General features: G+C 39.9%; 1 protein-coding gene across 2 annotated transcripts in view; it reads right to left on the reverse strand.

Annotated features, from left to right (window-relative positions):
• EXOC4 (exocyst complex component 4) overlaps positions 1 to 13234 on the reverse strand; it is an 812900-nt gene that overhangs the window by 769303 nt on the left and 30363 nt on the right. For both annotated transcript variants that reach the window (XM_012806281.2, XM_003791609.3), the window contains exon 3: positions 3543 to 3737. In XM_012806281.2, the coding sequence (XP_012661735.1) occupies positions 3543 to 3737 (195 nt within the window). The remainder of the gene's footprint in view (positions 1 to 3542; positions 3738 to 13234) is intronic.

A 13234-nucleotide genomic window follows, 5' to 3' on the forward strand; every position in this document is an offset into this window, starting at 1 on the left:
CTATTATAACTGTTGTTCATTTAATTACAAGAAGACAGCTCAGCGCCCGTAGCACAGTGGTTACGGTGCCAGCCACATACACCGAGGATGGCGGGTTCGAACCCAGTCCAGGCCAGTTAAACAACTGCAACAAAAAAATAGCCAGGCATGTGGTAGGCACCTACAGTCCCAGCTACTAGGGAGGCTGAGGCAAGAGAATCGCTTAAGCCCAAGAGTTTGAGGTTGCTGTGAGCCGTGGTGCCACAGCACTCTACTGAGGGCAACATAGTGAGACTCTGTTTCAAAAAAATACATAAGTAAATATTACAAGAAGAAAAGGCTAGAGACTAGAGATCCTTGCATTAAAAAAAATATAATTTTTTAAACTAATCAGAGGAGGAAAACCAGACAGAGTTCCTAGAAAAGACCCTTTTTCTCTATGTACTGTGTTAGTCCTCCACACAGGCACCCGTTTGACTAATGATCTGTGAACTCTATAGAAGCTGCACTATGCTAGGTACCCAAAAAGATAAAAAAAGGTAAGACACAATGACCACCCTACCCCACCCTCAGTGACCCACCATACAAACAAAAGCAATTATATTAAAATGAAATACACAAGCTAATGGAAACAAAGAAAATCACCTAGCTATCTGAATGTCTGGAACATTCAGAGTGTTGATGAAATGTGAGCCAAGTCTCAAGGAACAAGTCATCATTTTCCAGACAGACAGCATTGGGAATCAGTTCAGAAAAATATAATGGTCAATTAAAAAAGAAATATCTATCACATTCTTATCCACCAGTCACAAATTAACTAGAAACTGTAATTAACAATGAGCTATTATTCTAAAAGGCAACCAAAAATACATGATACCCTGCAATAAGTCCAGCGAAATAGATGTAAAACCTCTAAGGAATATATGACTAAGCATTATTAAAGGACATAAATGAGTATTTCAGTAAATGAGAGGCACATCCTGTTCACTAATAGTGAGACTCAATATTGCAAAGACAGAGATCATAAATTCAATCAAAATTTCACCACACTTTTTTATGGAACTTGTTAATACTAAAATTTCTGGGGAAAGGGGCCAAAAATAATACACAATTTTAAATAGCAAAATGAAGAAATGTTTACTGCCTATTAAGATATATTATAAAGTTATAGTAATTAAAACAACATGGTTTGGGTATAGGAACAGATGCGATCAATTGGACAAAATACAGAGCTCAGGAAAAAGATTCATGCATATGTGAAAACTTAATATGTGACCAAAATGGCACTATAAATCACTAGTAAAAGGCTTCCGTAAATAGTTTAAGCCAATTAGCTATACAGAAGATAAAATTAGATCCCCAGCTCATACTATATTTTAAAAACGGGACTTTCAATGTACTAAAGAAGAAAACACAAGAGAGGCTCTTCATGAGATTGAGATAAAAAAAATTCTTAAAACAAAAATCTCACAACATGAATGGAAAAAACTGAAAAATTTTATTTCATTAGCATTTCAAATTTCTTTATACCAAGTAAACAAAGTAAAAGGATAAACTACTAACTGGGAGATGTTTGTAATCCATCTAACAGAAAAAGAATCAGTAACCAGAATATGTAAACAACCTCAAACAAAGAGAAGAAAAAAAGAAAGAAACTTCTAGAAACTATGTCTCATACACAATCTCTTCTGGAGCAACTGCTCTTCTTCCACACCCCTCACCTCTCAGCTACATGGGTTTAGTTAGAACTGATGAGCATAGTACCCAACTGCTCAATCTAGGCTCTACTCTACATTTTTGAACTGGGAAAAAAAGTCATTTGCTTCTGCAAAGCTGGAAAGATTTAGAGGAAAACTGGGCGGCGCCTATGGCTCAAGGAGTAGGGTACCGGCCCCATATGTCAGAGGTAGTGGGTTCAAACCCAACCCTGGCAAAAAAAAAAAAAGATTTAGAGGACAACCTATGCTCTCCTCCAACACCCAAACCAACAAGCAGAAGAGACCAGTCACCAGACAGCAATGAAGACATGCAGAAAGAACACACAGGGGGGATTCCACATACATCCCTGCCCGCTAGGAGACTGGTTACGTGGGTCAAGCAGGTATTTTTATATTTCTCTAACTTGAACCAAGAACGTAAAGAAGTTGTTTAATCAGGTCCTGGAGAAAAATAGGTCAAAGAAAGGGGGAGAGTATTCATGATTGATTAGCCCTTTAGTAAATAAATTAGCTCTTCCGTCAAAAGACCATAAAACAAAAATCCAAAATCCCAAAATGAATATAAATTACACAGAAATGAATTCTAACAAACTATTTTAAGGTGCAGCACTAAATTAAAAATGAGCCCACTTAAAAAAAAACTCATGATTTAGATAGATACGTATATGCTACACATATAGAAACTTGTCAGTTGTGACTGCTGAATCTTGATAATTTAGCACAAATATGCAACTCATAATCCAATACTAAAGCTGAAAAGTAACCAATTTTTACTACCAGACAGTCATTATTAAGGAAAAAAATCATTTTGAATAAGATGCTGAAAATAACCAATTCTTTTGCCACTCCCAAGAGTCGAGCACTATTAAGCTTCCACTGTGAAGAGTGGCCATCCTATCACATAACCAGGTTTTAACAGATGACAGACTTCTCACTCCTTTCTTACCAGATATTCTCGAAAGCTTCTTATGAAGGACTTTTAGCAAAATTTTTCTTAGAAGTCTGAATGAATTAGAACCACTTAGAACATTTGATCTGCGTCCCCACCAATTCCCCCAGGTGTTTCTCCCAGAGTTAAAGCCAGTCTCACCAGTGAAACAAAGATAGAGGGCAAACACCATCCCATCTGCTGCTGAGGGTTTCTGTACATCCTCAGCCAACTCTCTGTGAGTGGAGGGGAGGGAAGAGAGAGCAGCCTCCTCTAACAGCCACAGGCCCTGGGAAAGTTAGGATTATTAGGGACCAAACTCTGTATTTCTGCTTTTTATTCTTCTTCTTAGCACTCAGTCATATACCCCACCAACTGCTATCTTCTGGGAACTTTCACTAATTTAAAAACTGACAGAACACGACAGAGAGAGCCTATGTTGCTTAACGAAGTTACTTCCAGTTATTACTCTCAAAAAAAATTTCTCATCAATTTAAGAAAAAAACAAAAACTTAGGTAAAATTCCTATAAAGAATTTGTGCAACACTACATTTATAAATCTTCAAAAGTTCTTCCTCATTGTAGATTTCATTCTTTAAAATGGAATTCTTTAACTATCTTCCTCTAAAGCTAAAAACACCTGTCGTTACCATTCCAGCATGAGTGAAGAACTGGTTTCTTACCACAACATTTCTTTTCATGGTTCCAAAGGCAGACAATACATAAATAATTACCACCTACCATTTCAAGTACTAGAATTAGTAAGAGAACTGGCCAGGCTTCACCTGCAAGGGCCTGTGAATCCCAAGGCAGTTTGTAACGTGCTACGATCCATCCATCACAGGATTCAGGGAGAACAAAGGAGAGCGGTCTTACATCTTAGCAGAAAGGACCCTTAGTGCAGGCTGTGCTCTTACCAGCATGTCGGTGGCACTGAGATAGTGCTTGCTGGCCATGCACTGCTCCAGCTTTTGAGGTACTTGCTTGATATTCTCAATTTCATCCAACAAATTCAGGACATGCTTATGTTCAATTCCTTCGATCCACAGTTTCCGAAGCTCATCCCGTTTGCAATGCAATAGCATCTTGCATGAAAGCAGGTTCTCTTTTACCTACAAGAAAACAGAGTCAATCTAGAGTCAGCCCACGGTCTTGCCAGTCTAAATTCAACCTGGTAGCCATCATACTGAATGTAAGTATTTCTAGTTCCCTTTCCCACTTAGTCCCCTGAATGGTGTACCTGCAAAACTCTAATCCAATTCTCTATGTCTATACTTTCTCTTTCATTAAATGAGAAAACTACTCCTACCCTACCTCTAAGGGTATACACAAGAAATTACCAAGGATAAAGCACTCTGAATATCAAGTACCATAGAAATGTTAATACAGTTCAAAAGAGAATAATCAGAGAGAGTCCATGCAACTATTCCTTCCTCAATAGTCCCTGAAAACTTCCTTTTCAGCTGGTGGGTCACTTGGCTCAAACTTCTAGCTCTAGAACTCCAGCTAAAGTTTACAACCAATGAGCTGAGTGTTCATTTCAACTGACTACAATAAAAATAAGTCCAGTTTCCAAACAAAAGGAGGCAAATCCAGAGATAATTTCAAAATGAAAAGCCAAACCAAAGATTTTTTGCCTTGTGTTCTGAACACTAGATATTAAATAAGACAATCTCCACCATTTCCAGAAATCTGCACAGTCTAGTGATTAAAATGGGTACAACACATGAATAAGAGGAAAGGAATGGGGAAGGGCAGTTACAAGGTACACGGTAAGACTTAAGTTTGTATTTTCTACCCTAGTTAAAAAATTTCACTTTTTTTTTTTTTTTTTTTGTGCAGTTTTTGACCGGGGCTGGGTTTGAACCCGCCCCCTCTGGTATATGGGGCTGGCACCCTATTCCTTTGAGTCACAGGCATTGCCCAAAACTTTCACTTTTTACAACAGGGAAAAATGAAAAAAACCATGACCTTTTATAATGCATGGAACTGTTTTCATCTACTTTTGACAGTCCTAACATTTATTTTTTTTTTTATTTAAATCAGAGCTTAATAGTTGTTTATAGCTTTTGTTTCTGTTTGTGTTTCAGGTAAAATTTATACATGACTATATCTCAAGTGTACTATCTGATAAGTTTGGCAAATACGTTCCCTTGTAGATTCCAAACCATCACCCATATACAGGACGTTTCAATCACCTCAGAAAGACAGCATTTTTTTTGAGACGGACCCTCAAGCTATCCCCCTGGGTAGAGTGCCATGGCATCACGCTCACAGCAACCTCCAACTCCTGGGCTCAAGCGAGTCTCCTGCCTCAGCCTCCCAAGTAGCTGGGACCACAGGCGCCCGCCACAACGCCTGGCCATTTTTTGGTTGCAGCCATCATTGTTGTTTGGCGGGCCCGGGCTGGGGATTCGAACCCGCCACCTTAGTTGTATGTGGCTGGCGCCTTAGCCACTTGAGCCACAGGCACCGAGCCAAGACTGCATGTTTTTGACAACTGAACATCTATGTTCTTCATCTACATATAGGAGTGTCCAATTTATTTTTTTCTGCCATACATTGGAGAAACGAGAGTTGTCTTGTTGTCTTGGACCACACATAATGCAAACACTAATGAAAGCTGATTAGTAAAAAAAAAAAAAAAAGTCTATGCATACATTTCGTCATATCTGACACCACAGATAAGCAACAAAAGTCCTCATGAAATTGGCATGGACCCCACAGGCGCAGGTTGGACACCCCTGGCCAACATGATTTGCTGTCGTGGTGACATACTCACCGATGATGCTAAGTTTCTGTGATTACCAAAACTAAATTTCAACATTTTTCTAACAAATATGGAAAATGCAAAGATGAGATTACAGGGTTTCTTGAGAAAGCACCTAATTCATTCATACAACTTCAGGACAACACCTAAATCATACTTCTATGAAACTCTCTCACATTTAAAATTCAAAGTCTTTAAAAAAGGACTTTGTAATCTCGCATCATAAGCAGAGTGGAGTGAATATTAAACTCTCCATTGGAATAGTTTGAGTTCCAGACCTCCATCAAGCCGCACACACAGGTATTAATAATTCCCTACCCCACAGCATTGGCCAAATCTGGAGAGACTGAATTAGAAAGGATCTGGGCCAGGCAACAACAGGCACAGTCCAGGAGAAGGCATGAGGCCCTGGACAGGAAACAGAAGCGTGAAATCCAAGTGCAGCCTGTTAGAACAGTGTGATCCTCATACATACAATCCCCAGCACCCCACTCTCCTCCAGTTGTTAGGTTCCAATAACACTGGCAGCCTGACTTTGAACCCCAACATAGGAGATTTGCGCCTTTCCCCTTAAAAGCCCTATAAAGACAGTGACATTTGAGCTTTCACGGGAAAAACTGCTAAGTCCCTCCACAACCATCGTATACCAGCTCCAAAACATGCTCCAGGCTTCCAATCACCTCTGCAGGGCCTTCCTCTTCCACACAAATGGCCAGCCAAGGATCACCTGACATTCAAGAACAGCCTGCAGGGGGCGCTCGTAGCTCAGTGTTAGGGCACAAGCCACATGCTCCAGGGCTGATGGGTTCCAACCAGCCTGGGCCTGCTATACAGACAGACACACACGCACATAGCCAGGTGTTATGGCAGGCAACTGTATTCCCACCTATCAGGGAAGCTGAGGCAAGAGAATCGCATGAGCCCAAGAGTTTGAGGTTGCTGTGAGCTGTGACACCACAGCACTCTACCAAGGGTGACAGAGTGAGACTGTGTCTCAGTTAAAAAAAAAAAAAAATAGCCTGCAGAATGGAATGACAGGAATCAAAACAAAAAGGATGGGGTGGGGGGAGACACAAACTATGCGGGAAGCAGAAATTTCAAACTATAATTAATATCCTCAAGAAAATTAAGAGATACTATTACATCAATGAAACAAGGACATAATGCCATAGAAGCTTCAAAAAAACAAAAAACAAATCTTAGAAATTAAAAATCTAATAGAAACTTAAAAATCCAATAGAAAAGTCAGAAGGTATCTTGAGGAAATCTCTAAACAAAAACACACACACACAAAAAAAAAAAAAAAGAAGAAGAAGAAGAGAAGGCAAAAGAAAACAGGGCATGGGCTCATGAGGCCCAAAACTAACCCAACAGGAATTCCAGGGGAAGGAAAATGAGAGAGAAGGAGAAAAACATTCGTAAAATAACAGCGGAAAATCTTTCAGAACAAAAGATAAGAGTTTTCGCACTGAAAAGGCACACCAAGTACTCAAGTAAATGAATTGCAAAAAGACCCAAGCCAGGGCACAGCATCCTGCCATGTAAAAACAAAAGGTATAGAGACATCCTTAAAAGGATTCAAAGAAAAGGAAAGCAGGACTTGTACCAAGACCCGTGAATCAGAATGGCATCTGGCATGGGACTTTTCTCAGTAGCAACAGTAACAGCTACAAGATGAAGGAACAAAAAACTTCAAAAATCCGAGAGAGAATTATTTCCCAGAAAAACTATGAATCAAGGATGAGGAAAGAATGAAGACATTTCCAGACATGCAAGCTCTCAAAAACTAACCTTCCTAGGTGCTGTATCTCAGCAAGTGACTGAGGAGAAAAACAGAAAGACAGAAACCTGGAATCCAGGAAAGGGGGAGACGACAGAAAAGACAGACAACAAGGAACACTCGGTAACGGGAGTTAACACGCCTTAGCGCCAGGGGAAACAGCAGCAGCAGCAACACTGCACAAATGTGTAGGTAGGCAGAAAAAGGAAAACACTCGGTTTCTACTTAACCAAAACTGGGGTCCAGCCATACGGAGGAGATGGAGGAAGATCCAAAGGGGCTAAATCTCCATCTTCCACAGCTGAAAGTCAATATAGAAAGTCTAAAATGAAAAACTCAAGGAAAAAATAGCATAGGAATACTATCAGAAACAGAAAAACCTGGGAAAAACCCAAAAGTGCCTGTGAAGGGTCGTGTCAGCGAATGTGGGGGGGGGGGGGAGTTCTGGTTTTTATCTTCATTTGTGGGTTTTTTGAGTTTTAAATACATTGTTCAGGGCCATTGCTAGATCCCATTGGAGTTAGTCTGTGTGTTAAGAACTTCAGCTATTAAATCCACTCCATTTAAATCTTAAGATTTGAATCTGTTAGAATTTGATTTCTGATATGCCACTTGTGTCATCTTGGTTCTATAATTCTCAGCCTTTTCCTCTATGTGTAATTGTTACTATAGAAACAGTTAAAAATAAATTTTATGTCATACAACACCCAACTAGGCTCTTGATGGAAGAGAGTGAGGAATAAACTTACAGAGTGTCAGTAAAACTTGGCAAACCCCTGTCTGAGTGGGAGAAGACCATTATGGCCTTCCCCGCTACAGGGGTCCTCAAACTTTTTAAACAGGGGGCCAGTTCACTGTCCCTCAGATGATTGGAGGGCCAGACTACAGGCCCCAGGACGAGTTGGCTGCTAAGCAGGACAGGCAGCAGTGGCAAAAACACCCGGTAGGTGGGATAAATGTCCTAGGGGGGCCGCATGTGGCCAACAGGCCGTAGTTTGAGGACGCCTGCCCCACTGGGATGGACAATGTACTCAGCTCCCTTCTCACTTTTGCTTACAATACGGAAGGAAAAGGGAAAAGGAAGGTGGGGTGGGACTGGCATCAGCCTACACAGAAAATGAGCATCACCTAAACTGAGGTAATGAAGCGGCAGACCTAAGAAGCCACAAGAACTTTCCATACTAAACTACCCTGAGGCCTCAGCTTGATGGTTAGAAAGTCACAGTCCGGAAGAAAGGTTGCTTGAAAACGTGGGGGATAGAATCAGTCAGCAGCAAAAAGGAAGAAACATGAAGAATCTCAGAGACAATATTCTGAGCAAAAGAAGCCGAATACAAAAGAGGTCGTAGCATGTATGTTAAGTTCTAGAACACGCAAGGCTGATCTGTAGTGACAGAATTCAGATCAGTGGTTGCTTGAAGCAGGATATAGAAGGGAAACGACAGGCAGTAAAGAGGGAGGAGGGAAATCTCTGGGGCGGCGGGAACATAATTCAAGGATATAGGTGTTTACAAAACTCAGACTGTACTTTCAAAATATGTGCATTTTACTGTATGGAAATTATAGCTCAGTAAAGATGGGAATACAGCCTTTATAGAAAACAGTAGGAAGGTTCCTCAAAAAATTAAAAAATAGAATTTCTCTATGATCAAGCAATCTCACTAAGGGGTATTATCCAAAGGAAATGAAATCAGTGTATCAAAAAGATACCTGCAGTCCCATGATGACCGCAGCATTATTCCCACTAGCCAAGATACGGAACCTGCGTGTCCATCGCCACAGACAGATGAACGGATAAAACGTGGTGTATACACAATGGGATATTATTTGCCCTTAAAAAGGAAGAAAATCTTGTCATTTGAGAAACAGGGATGAACCTGGAGGACATTATTATGTCAAGTGACATGAGCCAGGCCAGAAAGACAAATATTGCATGATCTTATGAATACATAGAATCTGAGAAAGTCAAACTCACAGAAGCAGAGAATAAAACAGTGGTGACCAGAGGACAGGAGTGAGAGAGATGGTGTTGGGAGGATGCAGACAAAGGATATAATATTTCAGGTAGGCAAGAAAAGTAAGTTCAAGAAATCCATCCTACAACGTGGTGACTATAGTAAGTAACAAGGTATTACATGCCTGAAAACTGCTAAGAGAGTAGACTTTTTGTGAGACAGAGCCTCACTTTGTTGCCCCCAGTACAGTGTTGTGGAGTCATAGCTCACAGCAACCTCAGGCTCCTGGGCTCAAGAGATTCTCTTGCTGCAGCCTCCTGAGTAGCTGGGATTCCCCAGGTGCCCACCACAAGGCCAGGCTTTGTTTTTAGAGATGGGGTCTCACTTTTGCTCAGGCTGGTCTCAAACTCAGGTGGTCCACCTGCCTCCAGAGTACTGGGATTACAGATGTGAGCTGCCACACCAGGCCTCAAGAATAGACTTCAGGGGCAGCACCTGTAGCTCAGTAACTAGGGCATCAGCCACATACACTGAGGTTGGTGGGTTTGAGCCCAGCCCAGGCCAGCTAAATAACAACAACTGCAACCAAAAAATAGCGGGGCATTGTGGCCGGTGCCCATAGTTCCAGTTACTTGGGAGGCTGAGACAAGAGAATCACTTAAGCCCAAGAGTTTGAGGTTGCTGTGAGCTGTGACACCACAGCCTCTACCAATGGTGACACAGTGAGACTGTGCCTCAAAAAAAAAAAAAAAAGTAGACTTTAGTATCTCATCACAAATAACTGCGAAGCGTGCAAAGCAACACATTATGTTAATTAGCTTGATTTAGCCATTCCCAAATGGATACATATTGAAAATATCATGTTTTCTACTATAAATATATATAATGTTATTTGTCAATTTTTTAGAACCGCACCTGTGGCTCAGTGAGTAGGGCGCCAGCCCCATATACCAAGGCTGGCGGGTTCAAACCCGGCTCCAGCCAAACTGCAACAAAAAAAAAAGCCAGGCCTTGTGGTGGACACCTGTAGTCTCAGCTACTCAGGAGGCTGAGGCAAGAGAACCACCTAAGCCCAGGAGTTGGAGGTTGCTGTGAGCTGTGACACCATGGCACTCTATCGAGGGTGACAAAATGAAACCGTGTCTCTAAAAAAAAAAAAAAAAATGTAATGGGGGAAGGAAGATAAGGACTATGCCCATCAATGGATAATGACATTCAATATTAAGAAAGGTACCAACTTACACTCAAACAGTTACTTTTCAAATCTCTATTCTACTTTTATAAATGCGATGACAGTATTTTCATTTCATTCTATTTAACTTAGAAGGATAATTAAGACTGAAAATTATGTTACTCTGTTTCTTCCTTAAACACATCCATGAAAGGCCAAGTTGTTCAAATCATGACCTTGAGTACAAACACAAGATTCCTTTGCTTCCTCAGAATTTTTAGTAACTTCACAGTTGTTCCTAATTACCAGGTAAGCAATAACAAGAATTTTAGTTTCAAATACACAAGAACTACAAGTCACTTTAATTAGAGACTATAAGAAAAAGAAAAAATAGGTGGTTTTAAGTTGTTGGTTTCATTTCCTGGTTTTCTATCCAATTCCAAATGTCTATGTCTCTATTTTTGTGCCAGTACCATGCTGTCTTAATGTCACACTATGGCCTTGTAGTATAGCCTAAAATCTGGTACGGTGATACCCCCGGCTCTGTTTTTATTACTAAGAACTGCCTTAGCTATATAAAATGCAGAATCATTTTTTCCAAGTCTTGAAAATAGGTTGTTGGTATTTTAATAGGCATGGCGTTGAATCGGTAAATTGCTCTGGGAAGTATAGACATTTTAACAATGTTGATTCTTCCCAGCCATGAGCATGGTATATTCTTCCATTTGTTAAAGTCCTCTGCTATTGCCTTTCTTAGGGTTTCATAATTTTCTTTATAGAGGTCCTTCACCTCCTTCGTTAGGTATATTCCTAGGTATTTCATTTGCTTTGAAGCTATGGTGAAGGGAGTTGTGTCCTTAATTAGCCTCTTATCTTGACTGTTACTGGCATATACAAAAGCTACTGACTTATGGACACTGATTTTATATCCTGAGACATTACTGTACTTTTTTGATGACTTCCAAGAGTCTTGTGGCTAAATCTTTAGGGTTCTCTAACTATAAGATCATATCATCAACAAAGAGGGAGAGTTTGACCTCCTCTGCTCCCATTTGGATGCCCTTTATTTTCCTGTCTTGCCTAACTGTATTGGCTAGAACTTCCAGCACTATGTTGAATAGTAATGACAGAGGACAACCTTGTCTGGTTCCAGTTCTAAGAGGAAAAGCTTTCAGTTACTCCATTCAGTAAAATATTAGCTGTGGATTTGTCATAGATAGCTTCAATTAGTTTAAGAAATGTGCCACGTATGCCTATACTCCTCAGTGTTCTAATTAGAAAAGGATGCTGGATTTTATTTAATGCTTTTTCTGCATCTATTGAGAGGATCATATGGTCTTTGTTTTTGCTTCTGTTGATACAGTGAATAACATTTATGAACTTACATATATTAAACCAGCCTTGCATCCCTGGGATGAAACCTACTTGATCATAATGTATGACTTTTTTGATGACAAGCCATAATCTATTGGCTAGGATTTGGTTGAGAATTTTTGCATCTATATTCATTAGTGAAATTGGTCTGAAATTCTCCTTTTTAATTGGGTCTTTTCCTGGTTTTGGTAACCAGGAAAACATTGAGGTGATGTTTGCTTCATAGAATGTGTTGGGGAAGATTCCTTCCTCCTCAATTTTTTGGAATAATTTCTGCAGTACAGGAATAAGCTCTTCTGTGAAGGTTTACTAGAATTCTGGTGTGAAGCCATCTGGTAAACCAAACAAGACCATCCACTGGGGGAAAGACTCCCTATTCAATGAATGATGCTGGGAGAACTCGATATCCACATGTAAAAGACTGAAGCTGGACCCGCACCTTTCTCCACTCACAAAAGTTGATTCAAGATGGATAAAGGACTTAAATTTAAGGCATGAAATGATAAAAATCCTCAAAGAAAGAATAGGAAAAATACTGGAAGATATCAACCTAGGGAAAGACTTTATGAAGAAGACTACCATGGCAATAGCAACAACAGCAATAATAAACAAATGGGATTTAATTAAACTGAAAAGCTTTTGTACAGCCAAGAAGACAACAACCAAAGCAAATAGACAACCTTCCCAATGGGAAAGGATATTTGCATATTTTGAATCAGACAAAAGCTTAATAACTAAGATCTATAGAGAACTTAAATTAATCCACAAGATAAAAACCAACAATTCCATACATCAACGGGGAAGAGAGATGAACAGAACCCTCTCTAAAGAAGACAGACGAAGAGCTAGCAAACACATGAAAAAATGCTCATTATCCCTAATTATTAGAGAAAACACCATGAGATATCATCTAACCCCAGCAAGAATGGCCCATATCACAAAATCTCAAAACTGCAGATGCTGGTGCGGATGTGGAGAGAAAGGAACACTTTTACACTGCTGGTGGGACTGCAAACTAATACAAACTTTCTGGAAGGAAGAATGGAGAATCCGCAAAGAACTCAAGCTAGACCTCCCATTTGATCCTGCAATCCCATTACTGGGCATCTATCCAGAAGGAAAAAAAAAACCCTTTTATTATAAAGACACTTGTACTAGACTGTTTATCACAGCTCAATTTACAATCGCTAAAATGTGGAAACAGCCTAAATGCCCCTCAACCCAGGAATGGATTGGCAAGCTGTGGTATATATGCACATGGAATACTATTCAGCCATTAAAAAAAATGGAGATTTTGCAGCATTTGTATTAACCTGGATGGAGGTGGAACACATTATCCTTAGTGAAGCATCACAGGAATGGAGAAGCATGAATCCTATGTATTCAACTTTGATATGAGGACAATTAATGACACAGTGGGGTATGGGGGAAGGGGAGAACAGACAGAAAGAGGAAGGAGGTGAGGGAAAGGAAAAGAAAAAATAAAAAGAAAAGAAAATAGTGACTAATTCTCACATAAATTGGATTTAATTTTAACCAAAGTACATTACTTAAATATT

This window comes from Otolemur garnettii, unplaced genomic scaffold, assembly GCF_000181295.1.
Source record: "Otolemur garnettii isolate 467f Iridium unplaced genomic scaffold, OtoGar3 scaffold00049, whole genome shotgun sequence".
In the NCBI taxonomy this organism is placed as follows: Eukaryota; Metazoa; Chordata; class Mammalia; order Primates; family Galagidae; genus Otolemur; species Otolemur garnettii.